We start from the raw sequence: 23,431 nt of genomic DNA on the forward strand, positions 1-23,431 counted from the left end.
AACGTTCAGGGATGTTAAAATAATTTTTTAACATTATGCTTCTCTCTAAATTACAATCAGTGGAAAATTAGTCAAATCGGTGAAAATACACAGATCTTTCAGTGATTATAATTCTGAAATATGAATTACTAAAAGACAGTAAACGTATTATTTATTATTGTAAATATATTACTGATATTACACTGATTGCAATTTAGAGAGTTGATAACAACAAAAAATTACTATTTTGTTAGGCGTTTTATGGTGTCATAAAACAGTAATATATAATATAATTTGTATCTAAAAATATAGCTTAGATTGTTTGTCTCTAGAGTGATTAGTCAATCATAATTCTATTATCAATTATTTTAGAAAAAAAGTTAAAAAATGTAAAATAAATTCTAGTGCGAAATCGTAACATTCTTATCGTCACAATTTTCTAAGAAACGATTTGCAGACCGATGCTGCAATCCTAGCTAAAGAAACCGACGTCACGTTTGCATAATGCTATGTACTGTTGCGTGGTTTATGTGAGGCGTCTAGAGTACCGCGTTGTTTCTGCAGAAGCTGCGAGAGATCGTTGCAAGATTCAGCTAGTCACTTCCAGTCGCTGCCTATCCGCGATCAAAATTCAATGTGTATGAGAATGCAAAACGATTTATGCAATTTGATAAACATCTTCCGTCACGGCTACATCGTCGGCGTGTAATTAAAAGACAGACTCTCAGCGTAATGCAGTAATGCATCATCGGCTCAAAGATTGTCTCGTGATAAGTAGTTCTCGTCCGATCAAGAATATAATCCAAAACTCGTTAATAGTTTAAAATACAAGAGAAATATAAATATGTAAATAAATCGAACACTTTATATGAATTCATTACACAGCTTTATTTTTATTTTGTTTTCTTAATATATTATTATTAAGGTAAAGGCAGATACTTGTAACATGATATACTTGTTTTTAAAGTTAATACTCGTTACTTTATGTAATATATAACTACATATGTATAATATATATTAAACTTCTAATTTATGTAGAATTTTGAAGAAACATGTTAGCTATAAAAGTTTCTAAAATTCAAATCAAACTTAAGTATTAACAGAAAAAAGAAAGTAAGAAAATGGGGAGTTAAAAAGTAGAATATAATATGGAATATGTAATTACATACTTATTAATAAGCTTTAAATTTCAGAAAAAGTGAATGAATGTCTCAATAAATAAAGTGCAAATTTTATTTATTTATGTAAATAATATATTGACAAAAATATCAGTATATAATAAATAGTTCATATCTTAACTATACAATCTATATAAATAAAAATGTAAATGTTTGTTCGTCATTTAAGATCTCCGTAAGTTTTTCACCGATTGCTTTGAAATTTTGACACAACGTTGCATTCGTAACCGTGAGTGTTGTTATGGGGTCTGATTTTGGATATATTGGTGTTTCAAAAATGATGGCCATAATTTAATTTTAAACAATATTTTTTTAATGATATTTTTTTGTAATTTGGACACAACGTTGTATTGAATTTAGTTAGAAGTACGTGAATAAATATTAGATTTATTACTAGTCATAAATGCAGGCCTTTAATTTGAGAATGTTTTAGCGTGTATATGACAATTTAGAATCAATGGCAGGATTTGAAATTTTGACACAATGTTGCATTAAAAAACGGGAGTGTTCTTATGGGGTTTGATTTTGGATATACCGGATGTTTCAAAAATGATGGCCATAATTTAAGTGTAAAAAATAGTTTTTTATTAATATTATTGAAATTTTGACACATTGAGACGGGGAGAGACGGGAAGAGACTGGGAGAGACGGGGAGAGACGGATAGAGACCGTGAGAGGCGGGGAGAGACCGGGAGAGACGGGGAGAGACGGGGAGAGACGGGGAGAGACCGGGAGAGACGGGGAGAGACCAGAAGAGACGGGGAGAGATGGGTAGAGATAGGGAGAGACGGGGAGAGACCGGGAGAGACCGGGAGAGACGGGGAGAGACCGGGAGAGACGGGGAGAGACCGGAAGAGACGGGGAGAGATGGGTAGAGATAGGGAGAGACAGGGAGAGACCGGGAGAGACCGGGAGAGACGGGGAGAGACCGGGAGAGGCGGGAAGAGACCGGGAGAGACGAAGGATTTTTGGCGACTCAAAAAAAATTTTTTTAAATTTCGATAAGGAAATCCATAATTTGTAGACAAAAATTTAAATGTGTGTGTGTGTGTGTGTTTGTGTGTGACCACAGCGAAGCAATGTCTTTGTTTATTTTTTTTATGGGTGTACTTGTAAAATGAGTAAGTGTTAATTCCGTTACCAGACATTGTATTGAAAACCTGCAAACACATGTGAACTTTACTTCGTTTGCAGTGTGCACATGGGTTAGCGACTTGGATGGGGTGCGTGCGTAAGTGAGTAAATAAGTGAGTGAGCCGGGAGTAAGCCGGGAGTGAGCGAGGAGTGAGCCGGGAGTGAACCGGGAGTGAGTCAGGAGTGAGCCGGAAGTGAGCCGGGAGTGAGCGAGGAGTGAGCGAGGAGTGAGCCAGGAGTGAGCCGGGAGTAAGCCGGGAGTGAGCGAGGAGTGAGCCGGGAGTGAGCCGGGAGTGAGCCGGAAGTGAGCGAGGAGTGAGCCGGGAGTGAGCCGGGAGTGAGCCAGGAGTGAGCCAGGAGTGAGTGAGTGAGTGAGCGAAGAGTGAGCGAGGAGTGAGCGAAGAGTGAGCGAGGAGTGAGCCGAGAGTGAGCCGGGAGTGATTCAGGAGTGAGCCAGGAGTGAACCAGGAGTGAGCCAGGAGTGAGCGAGTGAGTGAGCGAGGAGTAAGCGAGGAGTGAGCGAGGAGTGAGCGAGGAGTAAGCGAGGAGTGAGCGAGAAGTGAGCGAGGAGTGAGCCGGGAGTGAGCGAGGAGTGAGCCGGGAGTGAGCCGGGAGTGAGCCGGGAGTGAGCCGGGAGTGAGCGAGTGAATGAGCGAGTGAGTGAGCGAGGAGTGAGCGAGGAGTGAGCCGGGAGTGAGCCGGGAGTGAGCCGGGAGTGAGCCGGGAGTGAGCCGGGAGTGAGCGAGGAGTGAGCGAGGAGTGAGCCGGGAGTGAGCCGGGAGTGAGCCAGGAGTGAGCCAGGAGTGAGCGAGTGAGTGAGCGAGGAGTGAACCGGGAGTGAACCGGGAGTAAGCCGGGAGTGAGCCAGGAGTGAGCCAGGAGTGAGTGAGTGAGTGAGCGAAGAGTGAGCAAGGAGTGAGCGAAGAGTGAGCGAGGAGTGAGCCGAGACTGAGCCGGCAGTGATTCAGGAGTGAGTCAGGAGTGAACCAGGAGTGAGCCAGGAGTGAGCGAGTGAGTGAGCGAGGAGTAAGCGAGGAGTGAGCGAGGAGTGAGCGAGTGAGTGAGCGAGGAGTGAGCGAGGAGTGAACGAGGAGTGAACCGGGAGTGAACCGGGAGTGAGCCGGGAGTGAGCCGGGAGTGAGCCAGGAGTGAGCCGGGAGTGAGCGAGGAGTGAGCCGGGAGTGAGCCGGGAGTGAGCCGGGAGTGAGCCAGGAGTGAGCCAGGAGTGAACCGGGAGTAAGCCGGGAGTGAGCCAGGAGTGAGCCAGGAGTGAGTGAGTGAGTGAGCGAAGAGTGAGCAAGGAGTGAGCGAAGAGTGAGCGAGGAGTGAGCCGAGACTGAGCCGGGAGTGATTCAGGAGTGAGTCAGGAGTGAACCAGGAGTGAGCCAGGAGTGAGCGAGTGAGTGAGCGAGGAGTAAGCGAGGAGTGAGCGAGGAGTGAGCGAGTGAGTGAGCGAGGAGTGAGCGAGGAGTGAACGAGGAGTGAACCGGGAGTGAACCGGGAGTGAGCCGGGAGTGAGCCGGGAGTGAGCCAGGAGTGAGCCGGGAGTGAGCGAGGAGTGAGCGAGGAGTGAGCCGGGAGTGAGCCGGGAGTGAGCCAGGAGTGAGCCAGGAGTGAGCGAGTGAGTGAGCGAGGAGTGAACCGGGAGTGAACCGGGAGTAAGCCGGGAGTGAGCGAGGAGTGAGCGAGTGAGTGAGCGAGTGAGTGAGCGAAGAGTGAGCGAGGAGTGAGCCGAGAGTGAGCCGGGAGTGATTCAGGAGTGAGCCGGGAGTGAGCCGGGAGTGAGCCGGGAGTGAGCCGGGAGTGAGCCGGGAGTGAGCCGGGAGTGAGCCGGGAGTGAGCGAGCGAGTGAGCGAGGAGTGAGCGAGGAGTGAGCGAGTGAGTGAGCGAGTGAGTGAGCGAGGAGTGAGCGAGGAGTGAACCGGGAGTGAACCGGGAGTAAGCCGGGAGTGAACCGGGAGTGAGCCGGGAGTGAGCCGGGAGTGAGCCGGGAGTGAGCCGGGAGTGAGCGAGGAGTGAGCGAGGAGTGAGCCGGGAGTGAGCCGGGAGTGAGCGAGTGAGTGAGCGAGTGAGTGAGCGAGGAGTGAGCGAGGAGTGAGCCGGGAGTGAGCCGGGAGTGAGCCGGGAGTGAGCCGGGAGTGAGCCGGGAGTGAGCCGGGAATGAGCCGGGAGTGAGCCGGGAGTGAGCCGGGAGTGAGCGAGCGAGTGAGCGAGGAGTGAGCGAGGAGTGAGCGAGTGAGTGAGCGAGTGAGTGAGCGAGGAGTGAGCGAGGAGTGAGCGAGGAGTGAGCGAGTGAGTGAGCGAGTGAGTGAGCGAGGAGTGAGCGAGGAGTGAGCGAGGAGTGAACCGGGAGTGAACCGGGAGTAAGCCGGGAGTGAACCGGGAGTGAGCCGGGAGTGAGCCGGGAGTGAGCCGGGAGTGAGCCGGGAGTGAGCGAGTGAGTGAGCGAGTGAGTGAGCGAGGAGTGAGCGAGGAGTGAGCCGGGAGTGAGCGAGTGAGTGAGCGAGGAGTGAGCGAGGAGTGAGCCGGGAGTGAGCCGGGAGTGAGCCGGGAGTGAGCCGGGAGTGAGCCGGGAGTGAGCCGGGAGTGAGCCGGGAGTGAGCCGGGAGTGAGCCGGGAGTGAGCCGGGAGTGAGCCGGGAGTGAGCGAGTGAGTGAGCGAGTGAGTGAGCGAGGAGTGAGCGAGGAGTGAGCGAGTGAGTGAGCGAGAAGTGAGCGAGGAGTGAGCGAGGAGTGAGCGAGGAGTGAGCCAGTGAGTGACTGAGTGTGTGAGTGAGTGAGTGAAAAAGGGTGCAAGGAAGGGAGCAAACGAGCGAACGTAACTAGATAAATATGTAGCTAGGTAGCTAGGTAGCTAGATAGCAGTAAGTATGCAAGTAGGTATGTATGTTGGTATGTATGTATGTAGGTAGGTATGTAGGTATGTATGTATGTATCATTAAACTTTACATTTTTTTATTTAAAATTGCAGAAGACGTTTGATTAATGTAAACAAAAGATAGAGAAAATCAAATTGCAATTATTATTATTTTTAAAGTAAAAAGTCAAATAGCGCGCGCGCAGCGCGCGCTTGTAATGTTCTAGAATACTAAAAACAAAGGTGTTTTTATTTTTGTATATAAATAATTTACAACGGCACACATTAAAAGATTTATTTTGAGCTAATAAGAACGAGGTCAAGACAATGTGCGCTAGGATATTTTTAGAAGTATTAAAAATAAATAAATACTTGTATAAAAAAGTCGATGTCAAAGTTTACTGTTCATTAATATGTTTATTAATATGTTTTGTAACAACTTTTAGTGATTGTAACCTGAAAGCAACATTTTTCTTAAATAAATCATTATTTTCTATTAGTATTTCTTATTTCATATTACTTATATGACACTTAATTCCGTGTAATCCGTTTAGTCAACGCTCGTCTGAGTAAATATTATACATATAGATATCTAATAAATAATGGATAGTTTAAAGTATTAAATATAGATTTTTCATGATGATAGATATATATAATTCTATACAGAATACAGTTTATATTTTTTTCCGAAATGTGTATTACGACAAGATATATTGTTGACCGTTAACTGTTTGCGGAATATCTTTCTATAACGCTATTAATCTCTTCGGCCATCTAAAGAAACTTTCTCCGTCTCACTGTCAAGGATTTCTCGAGTGATATAGGAATTTCTATTCTCTTCTTAGTCTTTTCTTTCTCACTTTGTACAAGGACGAGTAGAATAAACAGATTTCCTCTCACCTATCAGTAACCGAGATTTATGAAACTAATAAAAATTATCTGCGATCGCATATGTGCTGACTTCACCGGCGCCAGTGCACTGCTTTCCGCTTGTCTGCTTATTAAGTACAAAAGAATTCGTCGGAAACGAGAGCCCTCTAAACATATATTTCTTTATGAGTATAAAATATCCACTATCTTAATTAATATGTTGATATAAATTTTCGCATTGTTCATCGAACATTACCGTAGTGTCTGAGTTTTGACAGTTGCGTTAAGTGTATCTGTGTTATTAAAATACTATCATACAAATATCAACGTATATCAAAAATAATAATCGTTACTAAGATTATTATTTTAAGATTAGACTAAATAATTACAGATATATTTGCTAACAAATGTAATTTTGAACACAATAATTATTATATATAAATATATATATCTAAGACTTAATACATATTTAAAAAAATAAAAGATTAAAAAGTCAGAAAAAATATATAAAAAGTTTAAAGAATTTTAAAGTGTAGCTATTATTGTCACTTACGAAATTTGTATGAATTTGTAGACCTATGTACAAATACAAGCGTCTTAAAATGTGAAACCAATTTCCTACTTCGTTTCAATCTTGCAATGTTATCACGTAGGATTCACTCTATTGCATCTGCTAGTTTGCCTTGCGTCATTTCTTTCCTCTCACGATTTTGTTCAAGAATATTCGTCCTGCATCTCTTTGAAAGTTACATCATATAACCTTTTTCAATGACTTGAGATGCCTTTAAATGCGTTTTATGCAATCGAATATTACATGCATAAATATAATAACTTTTTTATCACTAATTAAATAAAGATTGTAAGAAAATTATTACAGTATTGTACAGTATTGTGCGTAAATAAATAAATATATAAATATTATATTTAAAAAATTATGTTATTAAAATCAACAAATAATATGTTCAAGAAATTTGTAGAAGCATGACTCATTATATGTTTCTAGCACATTTAACTTTCTTTATCGCGTTGAATCTAATTTAGCACTCAACAAAGCGATACTAATGTTGAATTCATGGAAGATATTTCTCTGATTTATCTATTTATCCATTTAATTTGAATTTAATTCGTTTGACCTATTCATATCCGTAAAATTCGCTTTCATCTCTTAACGGTTTCTTTGATTATCGTACATTGCACTTACGATTATAATCGGTTAAATGTATATGAAATTGATCTTTCCACGGATACATGGCGTATAGTATTCTATAATTTTTCATAAGAAAATAATATAAAAATTTTAATAGTAAATTTTAATGTTATATTTGTTAATTAAATTTTTTTTGTAAAGACCAGTGTTTTTTAAATTTTTTATGATTATCTTGAGAGGAAATATCTGCTCTAATAAGTTTATAAAAAGATCAATGCATAATTTATATTTAGCTCGCGTAATTATAAAAATATTTAAAAACTTTTTTTTTGTTTTAATGTTTTGATTGCGTCGTTTTTTAAATTTTATTTTAAATATTAATTTTTAATATATGTTAAAATATATATTAAAATAGTTTACAATATTTAACATTGTTTGAAATATTAACTGTGCAACATCAATGTTAAAATAGTGTTGTTAGGATAATAAGTATAAATGTTTAAATAAATTAGTCTTTTCAAAAATTGATGAACGATACTTTCGTAGGTATAGATTTACTCTCGCTTTCTTAGTTAGAAAGTTATACTATTGGCATCTCAAACCCTTCTTCCCAACACGTACTTGTAGACGGGTTTAGAATCCGTTCCGCGGTAATGCGAGCCGCTTTATCTTGATGACCGACTGTTACCAGAGGTGTTCGTAACGTCACAGAATAATAACTATGTTTCAATCTCTAAATGTCGCAATAGCTAGACGGAAAAATCAAACCTGATTGTAATGATACGCGAGTTGACTGAGAAGCAGGGTCGGCAAGTCAAATGCCAAACGTATATATAATTACACACATTTTTACAGAAAGTTAATACAATTTTGAAATTGTTCTGGCATTATTATTAAATTTGATGATCAAATTAATTTAAGATATTATTTCTAGTTTTAGTTTATGATTGTGTTTTTAAGTCTGATAACCGCATATCGCAATTTATGTAGAATTGAAAAATATATTTAATAATTCATATAAAAATATTATTTAGGATTATTAAGATACTTGCTTTGCTCAAAAATGACACTTCTTATTTCTTGTGTTATTTACATGTGGTTTAATATCCAATATATTATTATTAATGTAATATTTTTTAATTTATTGCTTTATATTTATTTACGTTTTTTTAAAAATTTTTTACAAATATTAAATTACTTTTTAAGTAAAAGCCAAGATATACAAGTATTCACTGGTTCATATTCTCAAGCGCAATCTAGATTCCGAACAATGGCAACTTCTGCAGCCGATCGATACCAAACGAGGATTAAACCCCGCCATATGGCAAATGGTATAAGACTTTAATGGGAAAATTCCCTGTATCTTTAATGGAGAACCAGAGTCATCTATTCTTGTAATATTGGTTCGAGCGCGTATCTACGATACACGTTCCCGGAAACGAGATAACTGCGTGTTGGACACAGCAGCTGCGGCTAATCCCATGGATTACAATTATTGACCGCCAACGTGTAGCGCCAGGTCGCGTTCAATTGACCTCTGATGCATGAGCTGCACACTCTTTCGATTTTTATTGGGTCCGCCGTGCGTGACGGCCGCCAACTGAACTTGCTTTCGTCAATTCCTAATTGAGCCCGTAATCTAATGGGTATTACGAAGGAAGAAATATTGGCAATTACCGTAACTAGAGATTAATTTTTATTTCTGTGCACATCAAATTTATGTAATTAACAATGTTCACTTGTGTAATTAAAAATGAACATTGATGTAGTTTATAATTGATTGCATTAGATAAGTTTTGGAAATTTTACATTATTGTAATTGATTCTAATCAAGGTTTGTAGATTTTTACACTAATTTTATAAAATGATATAATATTCTATCAATTATTTAATTATTCAATTAAAAAATTAAATTTTGAAAGTTACATTAAAATTATATGTACGCAGTTATCAGTCATCAAAAATTTGATTTTTCATAATAATAAAAATATTTTTTTACTTTTATATTATATTTATTATTTATTAACAATATATAATATGAAAAAGAAATTGAGAAGCATACGTTTTATATAATAATTTATAAACTTTATATTTTAAATTCTTTCATCCATAATAATTTTATTTGAATACACAAGTGTATCATGATTTAAATTTCTTTTGACATCTGAAACTCTTGTGATTACATTGCCAGCATTTCGTATAATCAAAATTACTCTTTTGTGTGTAAATGTTCTTTAATAAAGGCGAAAGGCAATTTTTGACTAACTAACCTTAATACAGATTAAAAAACCTACATATTTAACTGACCACACCTTCCACACCTTTCTTAGCACAGACTGATAAAGAAATGAGGAAGTTTCACGTTATGTTCTCTTGATCATCCTTTCGAGTAACAATGTGAGTGCAAAAGCCTGTTCACCTTTTCAAGATCCGCGATCAAAACCTTTCGTGATTGTCGTATGCATACAAATGGTCGTAAATAATTGAAGGTCGACATCTAAACAGGCTGCGATAGGGCTGCACACTTAACATTTTCTTATGTTTAAGTTTTCTTAAAAAAATTATGCCATTATTTATTCCGAATTTATTTTGAATATCTTGTTTCTCTTACAAAAGACAAAATTCTTCGAGAAACTGAAGTACACACACACACACACACACACACACACACACACACACACACACACACACACACACACACACACACACACACACACACACACACACACACACACACACACACACACACACACAAAACTTTCTTTTTGAGTTAAAATATACTTGTCGTTACTGCAAAATAAAAGAAATGCACTACAAAACTGTTATTACTATTGTGTATATACTTCAGAGCGACAGTGAGTGACCTGTTTAAGAGACAGATGAATCTATCGCGAACTGAATAAACCCGAGATCAATGGCTCGTGCACCGTTAATTTTGCGGCCTTCTCACGTGGCTTCGCTCGATTGAAAATCTGATCTACCTATCATCCGACGACACCGTCGGCTTTACGCTTGAACGATTGCATGGATCGACAAACCTTTTCTTGTTTTATCGCTTCCTTGAGAAATTCTTTTGATTCGGCGAATGCAGCTATTTAATACTTTCACGGTGAAAATTGTTTAGAGAGAATCGAGATTCTTGTCCGAGAATTTTATTTTAAATAATTAAAATGCGCTATATTGTTCTATAGTTTTACTAAAATATTATTTTGAAATTAATTTGTATGTATGAAAAAACAGTTATTAAAATGTTTTGTAGAAGATCAATATTTCTGCATTTATTTTTGTAAATATGCATACATAATTGCAGATTATAATTTTTATGTAATCAGTTTAATATTATATTAAATAAAATTATTTTTTTTTTTTAAAGAGAAAGGCATTTCTTAATTAAAAGTAAATTTACAATAATAATTGAAAAAAAATTCTGTTCTTTTTTATATGTTTAAACTTATAATTTTAAGATCCACACAACTTTATATAAATTATCTATAATTTTATGTAAATTTAGAAAGTCTTCTATATATTATACATATATATATATATAAAATAATTTACAATATTTTTATAAAAACAAGAAATTAATTAACATCATTAATATAATTGCAAAATTATATTTAAAAAAATTGTTTAATAATTATAAAAATGTTTTAGCTGTATTCTATATACATATATATGTATATATATAATATAATATTTAGAGATAATCAATTTATAAACAAAAAAGCGTAATTAGTTTAAAATTATAAAGTAGAAATATAGCAATATGAAATATTTTTTAAACGGTTTTTTAAATTAAAGTATTTATATTGTAAATTTTATTTATCTAATTTTTTACAAATATTTATAAATTTTATTTATACGAAACTGCTGCATTATGGAGTATTATTTTGAAGCAATTATTGTAAAATATTCATCAATTTATAAGGTCATTATTTTGCAATATTTACATTATGTACCTATCGAAACACTTGTGTTCCTTTAACTTGTACAGTAACTAATAATCAACCTTTTGCATGGTTACGTCTTCTTCTGCATTAATGCAGAAATAAAAGGAGTTGAGAAAAAATGCCTACATATTATTGCACATTCTCGACATACATTTCTTAAAATATTTTTCTTTAGAACTTTTTTTTTCTTTTTTAACTGCTTACAAAAAGTGATTGATCTACTCTGCTGTAGTGTTCTTAAAAATCAGAATGGCGGCAATCCAACGCGGCCCTTAAGTGGGAACTCCGACGGATCGTCGGCGGAAGCAACGATTTTAAGTGTGGACTGAAAGACATATTTCGGGACGCGCTCTATATTTACACGCGGGTGTACGCACCTATGTGTACGAGAGAGCGTCGAGCGATTTACGCGTCTGCGACTCTCTCGACATTCCACGCAACTTTCTTTGTGGTTCCCTAAGGAATATATGTACGTGCCGTGTGTTCGTGCGTATTCGTACCACACGCCACTCTCTGGAATCCCGCTTAAGGAATGCAGTGCGAAACTTAGTCTCGCGACTTCATCTTTGACCACCGACCGGCAACATTTGTGGATTTATGTGGCGCTTAAATTACGTCTCAGTCACTTAACATGAATTACTAGCTCCGCTGACCGCTCATTCCAGAAGTATATTGTTTGCCAGAATTAAGATATCTATTTATGATAGTATTTATAAAAAGTATATTTTTATGAAGATTTTTGCAAGAATGAGTATCATTTTTTTGAAAAAAATCTAAGAAGAATAGAAGGTTTACAATTTATAAGCAAAATTACATATTTTTGTAATATATGCTTGTAAGCCTTCTATTCTTCTTAGATTTTAAATATTTATATAAGCAAAAAACAATTATAACCAATAGAGCAGGTAATTTAAATTAATAAAAATTTTGTTAAAATACTCATAAGGACGAGAAAGAGAAAGAAAATGTTAAAATGTAATATATTTTTTGAGAAAAAAGGGGAGTACAAAAAATCAATAAAAACATGTTTTGTTTATATAAAAATTGTATCAATAAATAAGAAAAAATAGAGATAAGCACAGTTTACGTTATCTATAAATCATAACTTTTCAGTAACTTTTTACCATAAAATATGCAATTTGTAATAAGGTAATTTAATAAGATTCGATCTAAATTTATTCATGCGTAAAAAGAAGTAATTCTAAGTTAAGAATATACGTTTAAAATTAGTTAGTTTTACGAGTAAACGAGAAATGACCAAAGAGGATTCTGCAACCATAATTCAAGGAAGCATCCGTCTTGGTAATATGTGACAACATTCCGCATAGTTTCAGATCTGGTGCACTGTTTTCAATTTAATATCATTGCATGTAATTTATAATAATCACACATTAACATCCTATTTGCGTCGTGGTCAACACAGAAAATTTATCGTCAATGCATGTAGAATGTATAAAGAAAACTGTTTTCAAATATTCCAAACTTTTAACATATAGTTTTAACTCTCAACATAGAACTGTCATCAGTCATATATCATCAATTTCAGGTTTATTTACCGTGAAAGTTTAAATAGTATTGCTACGATAAATATAATTTTATTGACTTTATCGTACAGTAAAACTGAGTTGTTTATTATATTTTCTTGATAATAAAAAACAATTAATAATTAAGTTTAATTTTTTACGATTCTTTTTTTCTGTGAAAAAGAAAAACTAGATATTGATAAAGTAATAAATAAGTAATTTAGTTACATAACATAACATGATAATGTTAATTGTTTTTTTTTTGTTATTAAATTATTTAAGCGTTTTAAAGCTTTGGTTTCCCTTTTCACAGATTACAATAATACAACAAAAAGTAATAATAAAAATCGTAACTTTGAAAACTATTAAAATAAATGATTAAAAAAGAGAATTCAACAAAAAAGATGGCTTATAAATAAAAATACATATTTTATAGATATTGCACTGTTATTTAATAAGTCTTAATTTTACATGTATACATTTTATTTGTACAAAATTATATATCAAAAATCATAACTTTTTGGCTTTTAAATAAAAATAAATAAAATATTAACACATAATTATACAAAACTATACAAAAATCATACACATTTTTTTAAAGTTCTGTCATATATCATTTGCTTATTTTTATTAGTTTCTTTATAAAGAACAAACGTTTTTACAAATTAAGTAGAATTGATAACTTACTGTATAAGTTACTAGCGGATTCTGACGTCGATAATGGGAAAGGGGGAGAAGTTTTAATAAATTTTTTTTTGCTGAACATCGTATATCGGACATCGGACAGTTTTGAACACAATGAATTTTATGCATAAGAATTTGATCCACAGACGCCCGCGTTAATTGGTCTGCATCATTTACTTAAAATTTTTTTATGGATTCAGTAAAACAGTTTTTTGTTGGAAGGGCGGTTTAACTCCTCCCCTAGAATCCGCCAGTGGTATAAGTGTTATCTTTTGAAGCAATTAATACATACCGTTATCCAATCTTCTTTGACAACTTGCACATGTTGCGAGTTCTCTATGCGACGTGCCCTGCTCCTCTGAGGTGGAATAGATTGACGCCACGAGCTGCTTGTTAGAGAGAGAGACCCCTCTCGGATCTCAGAAAGTCATTTGCAAAACATTCCATATAATTTCGCATCGGCTGTTTTTGGCATGCATACCGTCGGGTCGCGCGTTGCACGCGATTTAGAATACTTGGTCCACGAAATCGTTGCCGGTATTATCAGGATTATCCGTGACAGGACCCTACTGCGAGCGCAAACGTGTCTCTTACGGACCAGTTCAAGCTCGCATACGGTGCAATCACTTGACGTGGAAATTTATGCGAGTTATAATTCATGTATATGTGAAGCATAGAACCGTGTTTCTATGTTCCACGGAATTTTTGTTTTTATTTATGATACCATTTGAGATTCAAGGGCTTGAATATGTAAGAAGAAAATTTGGGTAATAATAGGTATTGAATGTAGACACAATTAATCATTTAATTTTTAAAAGATTGAGATCCAAAATGATTCATATTTTAAGGCTTAAAATAACGGATTAAATTCTGATAAAGATACTGTACTTCTAGATGAGATTTAGTTTAATTTATTAGATTAAAGAATAATACGTTAAAATAACGAATTTTAACGTTTTGAGACTTATAAATAAACATATACAAAGATATGGTCTGGCTTTCGTTTGTACGTTGTTGTACATATTTATTATCATTTACTTGTAGATCATTGAGATGTACACGATACATTTGACAGACACGTAAATCTATTATAAATCTGTTTAACCGTTTATTCAATTAATCAAAAGATACTTTTTGATATTGTTAGATTATATTATACAACTATATTGAATTTAACCTAAACATTATACTAGAAATTCGCAGATGTGTCGACTTTCGGCATTTATAAACTTAATCTCGAACAGTTAATATACATAATTAAATTACGATTGAGCAAAACTCTGTAAAGAGTTGAAACTAGTTTCGCTATCTTATGAGATAAATACGTAGGATTGCTATTAATATTATACAACAATATTTTTGCTTGTATCCGGCCTAATGTATCATATAATAATTGCTTAATTTTAATTTTTTTATTACTTTATTACTATTAAAAAATCTTTTATTACTATAAAAAATGATGAAAAGAACTGATTAAGATATTTTTAAGTAAAAAGAAAATAATTGTAGTGATTTAAGCTGGTTTAAAAAATTTGTTTTAAAACAGAAGTAAAAATTATAATGTGCTGCAGAAACTTGAATCTCTGAGTGAAAAATCAACTAATAAATATTACGAAAATTCCAACTGCAACTGATTTTTGATCGTGTCCTGAGGTCTCGCATTTTGGATGCAAGTTATGTGGCGGATAGCCAGATTCCAGGTTTCTGGTGATCATGGTGCAGTTATAAACGTGGCATTCGTTTAGCGTGGCTTCTCTCATCACCTAATAGTAATAAGTCATCATCACAGATTGTTAAAGATCGTCTATGCTATTTTAGGCTAATAATACTCACATGTTAATGAAACAGGAATAGACGACGTTAATTTTATTGCTCATTAATTACTCCTCATATTAATTGGTCTTTATCAAAGCTATACAATTGTTCCTTTGTTTGTAATTAATTGCTATTAGAATATGCTGCATACGGCTCGTAGTCTCGTGAGATCGGAACGGAAATCGATCGAGATAGTGAAATATCTTCCCGATCGTTGGGATCTTAATCCGGGCAATGATCCGTTGCGTGCGGCCTTTAATTGGTCAGCCCTCAACGAGCCTGATATTATGGATCCGAGGATAAGACTACAAGTGCAGACTCGAAGAATGTACGGTAGAGAGGAAGATCTTGCGAATTATGTGAGATGAAACGCGGCTCCTATTAAGTTTTTCTTAATAAATTTTTATTAAAACCGTTTAAATTCGATTTATCCGTTTTATTTTATTTTTTCTTAAGTATTTGTAAGATACATATTGTTAATATCTAAAGATAAAAAACTTTTTATAATAAAAATCGAAACTTTATTCTTTAATTTTTCTGGAAAAAATAAAGATAAAATTATCGTAATTCAATTTTTTTTAATAAATTAAAAACCCCATAATTGGTACCTGAAATATTGAAATCCTTCTGCTTTAGTTTATACTGTTATTGTAATTATAACTTAGATTATAATTTAGATTGTTATAAAAAAATGGTAATATAATTTTTAAAAACTTTTTGACATTTAAAATTTATTTTTTTCTTTAATTTAATGTAGATATTCCAAAAGTTTAAATATTTATTAATTAAAAATACTACATTATAATGGCTATTTATAACTATTATTTTACGTTTTTCAAAGTTTTATTAAATTTATAAGATTATTATGCATCTATGAGAGCATTTATAAAATATCTTTTATCTTAATTAATGATTCAAAAGTCTTCAATGAGAATCTTTCGCATTCTATCGTGTTAAAAAACAAAATTTAATTTTTAAAAACTAATACAAGGAAAGAAAATTTTACAAAAAATGAAGAAGCTTACGAGTATCTAATTCGGCCCCACCTGTGCTTGAACGTGCGCGCGCGCAAGAACTTATGAAACCTGCGCGGCACGCGGCACGGCGACCAGTCCGATTCCTCGTCGCAGTGCGATACGGTCGATAGAGGCGAGCCACGTAGTGTAGCCGCGGTGGTTGCATTAAAATTGCGGTAACGAATACAGGGCGACGCTACCGCATGGCATACGAGTCACCCTTAGTCACCACGGATTACTTTACGCGCTTCTTCCTTTCGGGACAAGCCTGTTCACTCCGCTCGTGGATGCTGAGGAATGATCACGTGAACAAAAGGTTATAGTGAATTTCGGAATGTTTATCATAGATGTGTTTGTCATAGATGTGTTGTTAATATTACAGTAAATGTACGTTACTGTACGTAGTGGAAAGAGTAATTTTTGTGTAATAAAATTATATATTTACAGTATGTACATATAATTTATACACTGTTATATTAACTGTTCTATACGAGGTGTTGCGTAAAGTAACTGTTGACTAAAAGTTTTTACGAAAATCTTTAGTAACTTTCTCGCAAAACTGTAATTTAGTTTTTTTCCATTGAACCTTGTTTTTATTGTCGACCTCGAAATCGGCGTAATAGCCGTACGGAAATTTTACGTATTTGTACGTGCGTCTAAGGCTCATTATCTGACGAACTTGGAAAACAAAGGCAGAGTGTAAAGAATTCTTAACAAGACCACAGACAATCATCAGAGAAATCGGAAACGACCGATTCATCACAGTCACGTGAATCCTTTTATATCTGCGAGTTTGACAATTGCAATCTTACGGCTGAGAGGATCTACATAGATTGATCGCTTCAGGATTTCTCGTGAACGTGGAACCGCAACACAACCGTGATACAAACCTGTGGAAAAAAGAGTCGTCGAAAAAATACGAGGAGAAAGGTGTACAAATAAACACGCTTGAACGAATATCAGTCAACTATAACGTGCAAACAGAAGCGTCATTACTGCGACATTGGATATTGCTGTGAAAACTGTTTACGTATCATGCCAACATTGACATTGGAATACTTAACAAATTCACGTCACGACTTTTCGAATAGTGAGACGTGGAATCACGGATTTTGAAAGGAGGCACGTTCCTTTCTTATTTTTGATTCTGAATCGTTGAATAATAATTCCTTTGTCATTTACATCAAAAGGTCAATGGTTCACTTGCCGTGCATATCTGTTAATTCAGAATAATGCCGGCTATGTCAGAGCTTCTGGGCTTCTTTTTCATCGCGAATCGCGAAAACATCTTCAAGTCAACTTGAAGGGATTGTGCGGGCTATATAGTGCAACTTAAAGAGTGAAAATTCGAAGACGTGGACACAGAGACGCCTGCAAACTATCGATCGACCTGCAGCTTCAAGAGGATGCTCCCTTTGGTCCCGTAGGAGCAGAATTCTCATAGTCACGTGTGTCGCGTGGAGCGCTACGATAAACGCGGAGAGGGGAGAAACGGGGAAAGAGATAGTGGGGTGGGCGAGAAAGGGAGACGTTTTCCAACCACGCGACACCACGATATCGTCATGGAAAATCGATTCGACGCCGACCACCACCCCGCTACAACCACCCGTCGCAGTGCAATGACCTCCAAACCGGGAAGATCGTATAGCGTGAGGTAAGCAGCTTCGTAGTAGGGAATCGAAGAATCGTGGCGGAAGAGAGGGCGGGAAGACGATGAGTTTGACTGAAGGAAGAGTCTGGCCCCCCCCCCTCGTAGAAAATAGCCGCAGCTTCACGCGCTGTGCCGACGTCTACGACTTTCGCGATGTTTTTCTCTATTTTACTTCCGGTCTTGACTTTCCGAGAAACGTTTTTAAACCTACGGCCTGATCGCTTCTTTCTTTTTGGAACAGAAAAGAACATTAGCTCTCCTGTGAAGCTCTGATGTTTCACACGCGGTACGCGGCTTCGTTAGAATAAATGGGTAAATGCAGCATGTTGTATCAACAATCTGTTTTATCGTGATTTAAGAATTATTCAAGTATATAATATAATTGATATTATGACGATCATATAACGAATATCTTGAGATATTAAATTAATTTGACAGCTTTTTTAGAAAATTGCATATAATTTGATATTTAACATTTATTCACTCTATAATTCTATATGTGACAGCCAAAATTCTAACAGATACAACAATTAGCGATACATTTTGGTTATGATATTCAGAATCCAGAAATATATCTGTCTATATTAGTAAAAAATTTTTTTGGGTGTTTAAAGAAAATTATATAACCTTATTTTTTAATTAAAAGTTTTTTATGTCTAAAAATATGAAAAATACATATCTTTTATTTTCTTAATAATAAAAAAATTTGGAACAAATCGTGTATGCATGTTTTAATCGCTACTTGCTTGAAAAACTGATAACGGGTATTAAGTTAAACTTTTCATTTATGTTACATGTTGTTTAACGTTACGTATTTAACAAAAATAAACACTAAATAAAAAAATAATTAACTATAAGCTAAAGTATAATATTTTTATGTACAGCATATTTTAAACGCTAATCTCATGTAAAAGAAATAATTGAAGCAACTTGTAGTTTTTTATTATTTGAAGATAAAGGAATTTCTACTATTCTTATTTCACTTTTGTTTGAATCTTTTCGAGATCGGAGTTTAAGCTGAGCATTCTAAAGCTGAAACCAAGGTCATATCTTCTTCGAGCGTCGCAAGCTCGATGCAACAAAAATGCATCTTTTAAACGTAGCAGCCATATTTTGCATGTGCGTAAGCACGCCTGTCACAAAACATTGATTCTGCATTTAGAGTGCACATAAAAAGACCATTCCTACTGTACATTCAATGCTAATGCAGTTATCTAATTTTAGATTGTTACATACATCCGAAATGACGTGTAGAAATTTAAATACATTTTAAATATATATAGTATAAATTTTTTTTAATTACACGATTGTATTTAATATTAAATGAATAACGAGAATTTGAGTTAATAAAATCATTCATACTCATTATAAATTTAGCGCTGAATGCTGTTCCGAGTTTTTTTGGAGTATTTGTCCAGAAATATCACGTTTAATATCAACACAAGAGATAAGAAATATGTTTTTTTTTTTAATGTTGAATATGCAATCGAAATACAAAGCGAGGCATAGAACAAATGTGCACTTTCTGATTTTGCATGTCTCATCCATGGAGAAGAATTAGCCGGCGGACGAGTTGTGAGATAACCGAGGAGATAACTGACGGGAGTAGTTATTATTCCAAACTCAGAGACTTCTTTGTGCACGAATGCGCTTTAGTCTTTGAATTCTGTTGGAAATAACCGCCCTTTGCCGGAGATCTCTCTTTGTAAACTTAAAAAAGCCTCGTGCATCTTTAAACTGTATGCTTGTAACATTACATTAAAACGGCCTGTGATCATTGAGAAAGATAACGTTTGCCCTTTACCCGTGGATTAAATAATTACAGCGTTTCGATGTTAAGAATCCGAAGGCAGCTAATAAGTTGGCCTGTGAAACATTAATTATAATATTACTTAGTAAATTAACGTAATAATTAAATGATAACATAGTCTTGATTAAAAATGGCTCAATGAGTTAATGTGGAACAACTTGTTCTTTCGTGACTATCGATTTTCTCCCTGCCTGATATTCGATTATTTTTTTATACTTGGTTGCAATGTGATTTTATAGATTATTCTCTACATTACATTTGACCTTAAGATTTAAAAGATTACGAATATATATGAATAAAAAGCGATATTTGTCAAACATTTTTGCCATTCTGTTATTTTAACTTTAAAATATATTAAATTATTTATATTTTATTGTAAATACTTTTCATATTTTACTCATTTATATTATTGTCTATTTTAATACACACATAGAAACTGTTTTAAAAAATTTCTTTTCTGAAAACATATACAATTTTATATTGTTAATTTATTACGTCGAATTTTTTACACATTTACGGAAGACTCCAGTGAATTGTTCGAATGATTGATAAAATGTTCTATGAAGATGATCAAAAAATGACAACTAACAATTTATCTTACCACCCACTGATTGAAGTTGTTCGATGATTGCATATGAGATGATGACAGCTGGAAGCCGCAAGAAAGATCGTTCCTCATTAATTGAATGTTGCACGATTTTTAGTGCCGGCCAGAGTAGCCCGGTTTAATTAAATCTTGATTCGCCATCGTCGTGTTCTTCCCGGTTGTTTTGGATTGGAGCAGTATGATCCAAAGTGCTAAATCATTTATTTTTAAGACCTTCGAAACACTTTAAGAGGATTTTATTGTAACCGGTAACGGCGAATTTCCGCTGTTTGTTCAACGCGTCTGCGACGATGTGAATATTCTTTTTTTACGAAACGTTATGCAACGCAATTGAAGATGAGATGCATATAAAGTAAGCATAAAGGCAAGAAAAAAGAAAATGGATATTTAAAAATATGAATAAAATATCAAGAATCGCTGTATTTTATGGCAAGAATAAATTATTGCAGAATAATGCAATTAGCAATGGACATTAAATGATGAGATTGAAAGTATTTTAAAACAAAAATTATAAAGATTTATATATATGTGTACATATATATAAAATAAAATGAAATATGTCAGAAGAGTTACACTTGTCAGCGTTAAAGTATCTTTTTTTTATTTCTCTTTTATACGATTAAACAATGAAAACATGTATAAGCAAATTTCAATAAATAACCACAAAATTTAATTTTCATAAATTCCATTACAATCTTCTGAGAGACATGTACGCGCATCAATTTAACGTTCAAAGTAACGTGCCATTAATCACGCAATGAGTGCGTTATATCTCGTACGTTAAAAGGTACATGCCGCAATTACGTAAAAAGGAAAGGACGTGTAACTACGCGGAGTGTCGCACATGTGAATAATTGCCTCGAGATTGCCGCATTAGTGTTCGGAATATCATGTTCTGCGAGACGCTTTTAGTTTCATCTCTATATCGAAAGATCTTAGGAAGCCTTAATAATAAGTTATAGATTTTTTTATTAATTCAAAATTAATTTGCTAATATCAAATGGCTTCAATAGTTTTTGAGTCAAATACTTAAAAGATTTTTTAAAAGGTTTTAAGATTTATTTAGTGTGTTATTTACTTTGAGTGTGTCATTTATTTTTAGACACAGTTCTAATTTAATATTTAATTAAATAATAAATTTAATTACATACAGAAAACCGTGTGTATTGTACTGAATATATTAAAGCAAAATATTACAAGTATTTTCTTTTACAACTTTCTCTAAGAAGAGATTGATTAATTTATTAAAGCATCTACTATTAAAATTAACGCTGCAGCATATCGTAGTTTTATCGAGATCTATAATATTTTAAATTAAAATTTATTTTCTTATTCCGTGTGCGCGCATGTAGGTAATGAAGTGGAAGACAAATCTTATTCGACATAAGAATGTCCTGGTGAGAAACTATTACGTGGAAAAGATAGAATGTTAGCTTGAGAAGTCAATGGATGGACAATGATTTTATCGAGCGTTGAGTATTTTTATTATCATTGAGCATTATTACATCAGATTTCGAAATAACTCCCATAGCGAAAGGTGTGGCGTGGGAAACTCAAGCTCGTTGGTCTGTATTCATCTTGCGTGTCTTTACTCGCTGCTATTAGGTAGGTAATACGCTGCATGTTTCGGATCATCATTTGTGGCTCATCGTCCTTATTGCCTGTAATTGAAAGTTAATCTTCGGATTTGCTCATATAAATACTCTGTAACTAATGGATATGCATAACATTTGGTTTTTGAAGAATATAAATATGGATGGAAAATTAATTAATCGTTTACGTATTTTTAAAGTTTTATTATAATTATTGTTGTTATTGTTGTTATTTTACAGCGCTATAATCTTGTAGAGTTTTGATTTTTAAAACAAAAAAAATATAATAAATGATATAATATTCAAGTCAAATATATATTTGTCAATGTATACTCGTTGTATTTTATTGGCAGAAATGCTTTCATTATATGTTATGACTATAAAAATTTTATTCTGTAAATTCAACAATAAATTGTAAACTCCGTTTCTTTTGTATTGTATTATTCTATTTTATGATGACTATCTTTAGAAATAGATAAAGCTATGGTACATTTAACGAACTTTCGCATGTATGAGTGTGCGATATGTTATCCGCTGAAGACGTATTGTAATATATACCACACCTTTCCATTATCGTGATAAGTCTGTTGTGAATTATAGTATGAAAAAAGGAGCAATCAGCAAAGTAAACTGCGTTGTCGATAAATCCCATCTGCTACAAAAGAGTAGAAAAAGGACTTTCCATGTAACTTGATAAGGAATCTAAGCATTATTAAATATATGAGTATGTATATTATTTTAAGAATAACTTTTATATTGATAGTAATGTTTTTCTTAGTGTACACAATACACACTTTGGATAAATATCGTAAAAAATAAAATATCTTATTAAAAAAATGTTTTGTATATGCTGTATCTTAATGTCTGAAGAATAATAGATTTATATAAAATTTTATGAAAACTTATTTTTAATTTTTTTTTGACAGGATTTAATGATGTCTTAGTTAATTTTTTAAAAGAATTATACATATATAACATTTTATTATTAATTAAAAAAAATAAATTGCAAAAACTGTAATGAATTCTAATACGCTAATATAATTTCTTGCGTAAATAAAATATTAGATTTTGATTAGCCCTTCTCTTTTTGTTGTAATTGAATAAGATATTATTAACCCAACCTACAGGTCGTTTTCGTCTTGCTGAAAACTAATATTCTTAATTTTAATCGATTTTTCTCACTGTTTACTAAAAAATACATATTAAATTTTTTGAAAAGTAATGTAATGATAATTTCCTGAAGAGAAATGTTTAAAGAGTACACATGAATTTTCTCAGATTTTTTAAACCATTATTTATGTGATTATAAATTATAAGGGCGAAGACGAAAACGACCCATAAGTTGGGTTAGAGTGTGCTGAAAAACACCGTTGGGATTAAGGATTAAGTTTGCAAAAGTTACACAAATTATTAAGAATAATTAAATGTTATTACAGACAGTAATTCAGTTAAAAATAAAATGCTAACTTTTAGTTCGAGCAAATAAAATCTTATAATTGCAAGCATATTAATGTGTTATAAATTAATATGTAAAAGAATTGCTTGATTCTTATTTTTTTTAAATATATATTTTAATCTTTGCGATTATTCTAAAATATAATTAAAATGTAATTATTGAG

At 34.2% G+C, this 23,431-nt stretch overlaps 1 protein-coding gene across 5 annotated transcripts in view; it reads left to right on the forward strand.

Moving 5' to 3' along the window:
* Nucleotides 1–23,431, forward strand: part of LOC105837721 (repressed by EFG1 protein 1) — a 59,607-nt gene that overhangs the window by 13,298 nt on the left and 22,878 nt on the right. The window contains exon 1 of one of the 5 annotated variants that reach the window (XM_036282491.1): nt 16,244–16,468. The exons of 3 other annotated variants lie outside the window; for them this stretch is intronic. In XM_036282491.1, the coding sequence (XP_036138384.1) occupies nt 16,356–16,468 (113 nt within the window). In that variant the 5' untranslated portion in view covers nt 16,244–16,355. Of the gene's footprint in view, nt 1–16,243; nt 17,807–23,431 lie in introns of those variants that run through there. One more of the 5 variants, XM_036282492.1, reaches the window with a different exon arrangement.

The sequence above is a fragment of the Monomorium pharaonis genome, chromosome 2 (genome assembly GCF_013373865.1).
Source record: "Monomorium pharaonis isolate MP-MQ-018 chromosome 2, ASM1337386v2, whole genome shotgun sequence".
Classification (NCBI taxonomy): domain Eukaryota; kingdom Metazoa; phylum Arthropoda; class Insecta; order Hymenoptera; family Formicidae; genus Monomorium; species Monomorium pharaonis.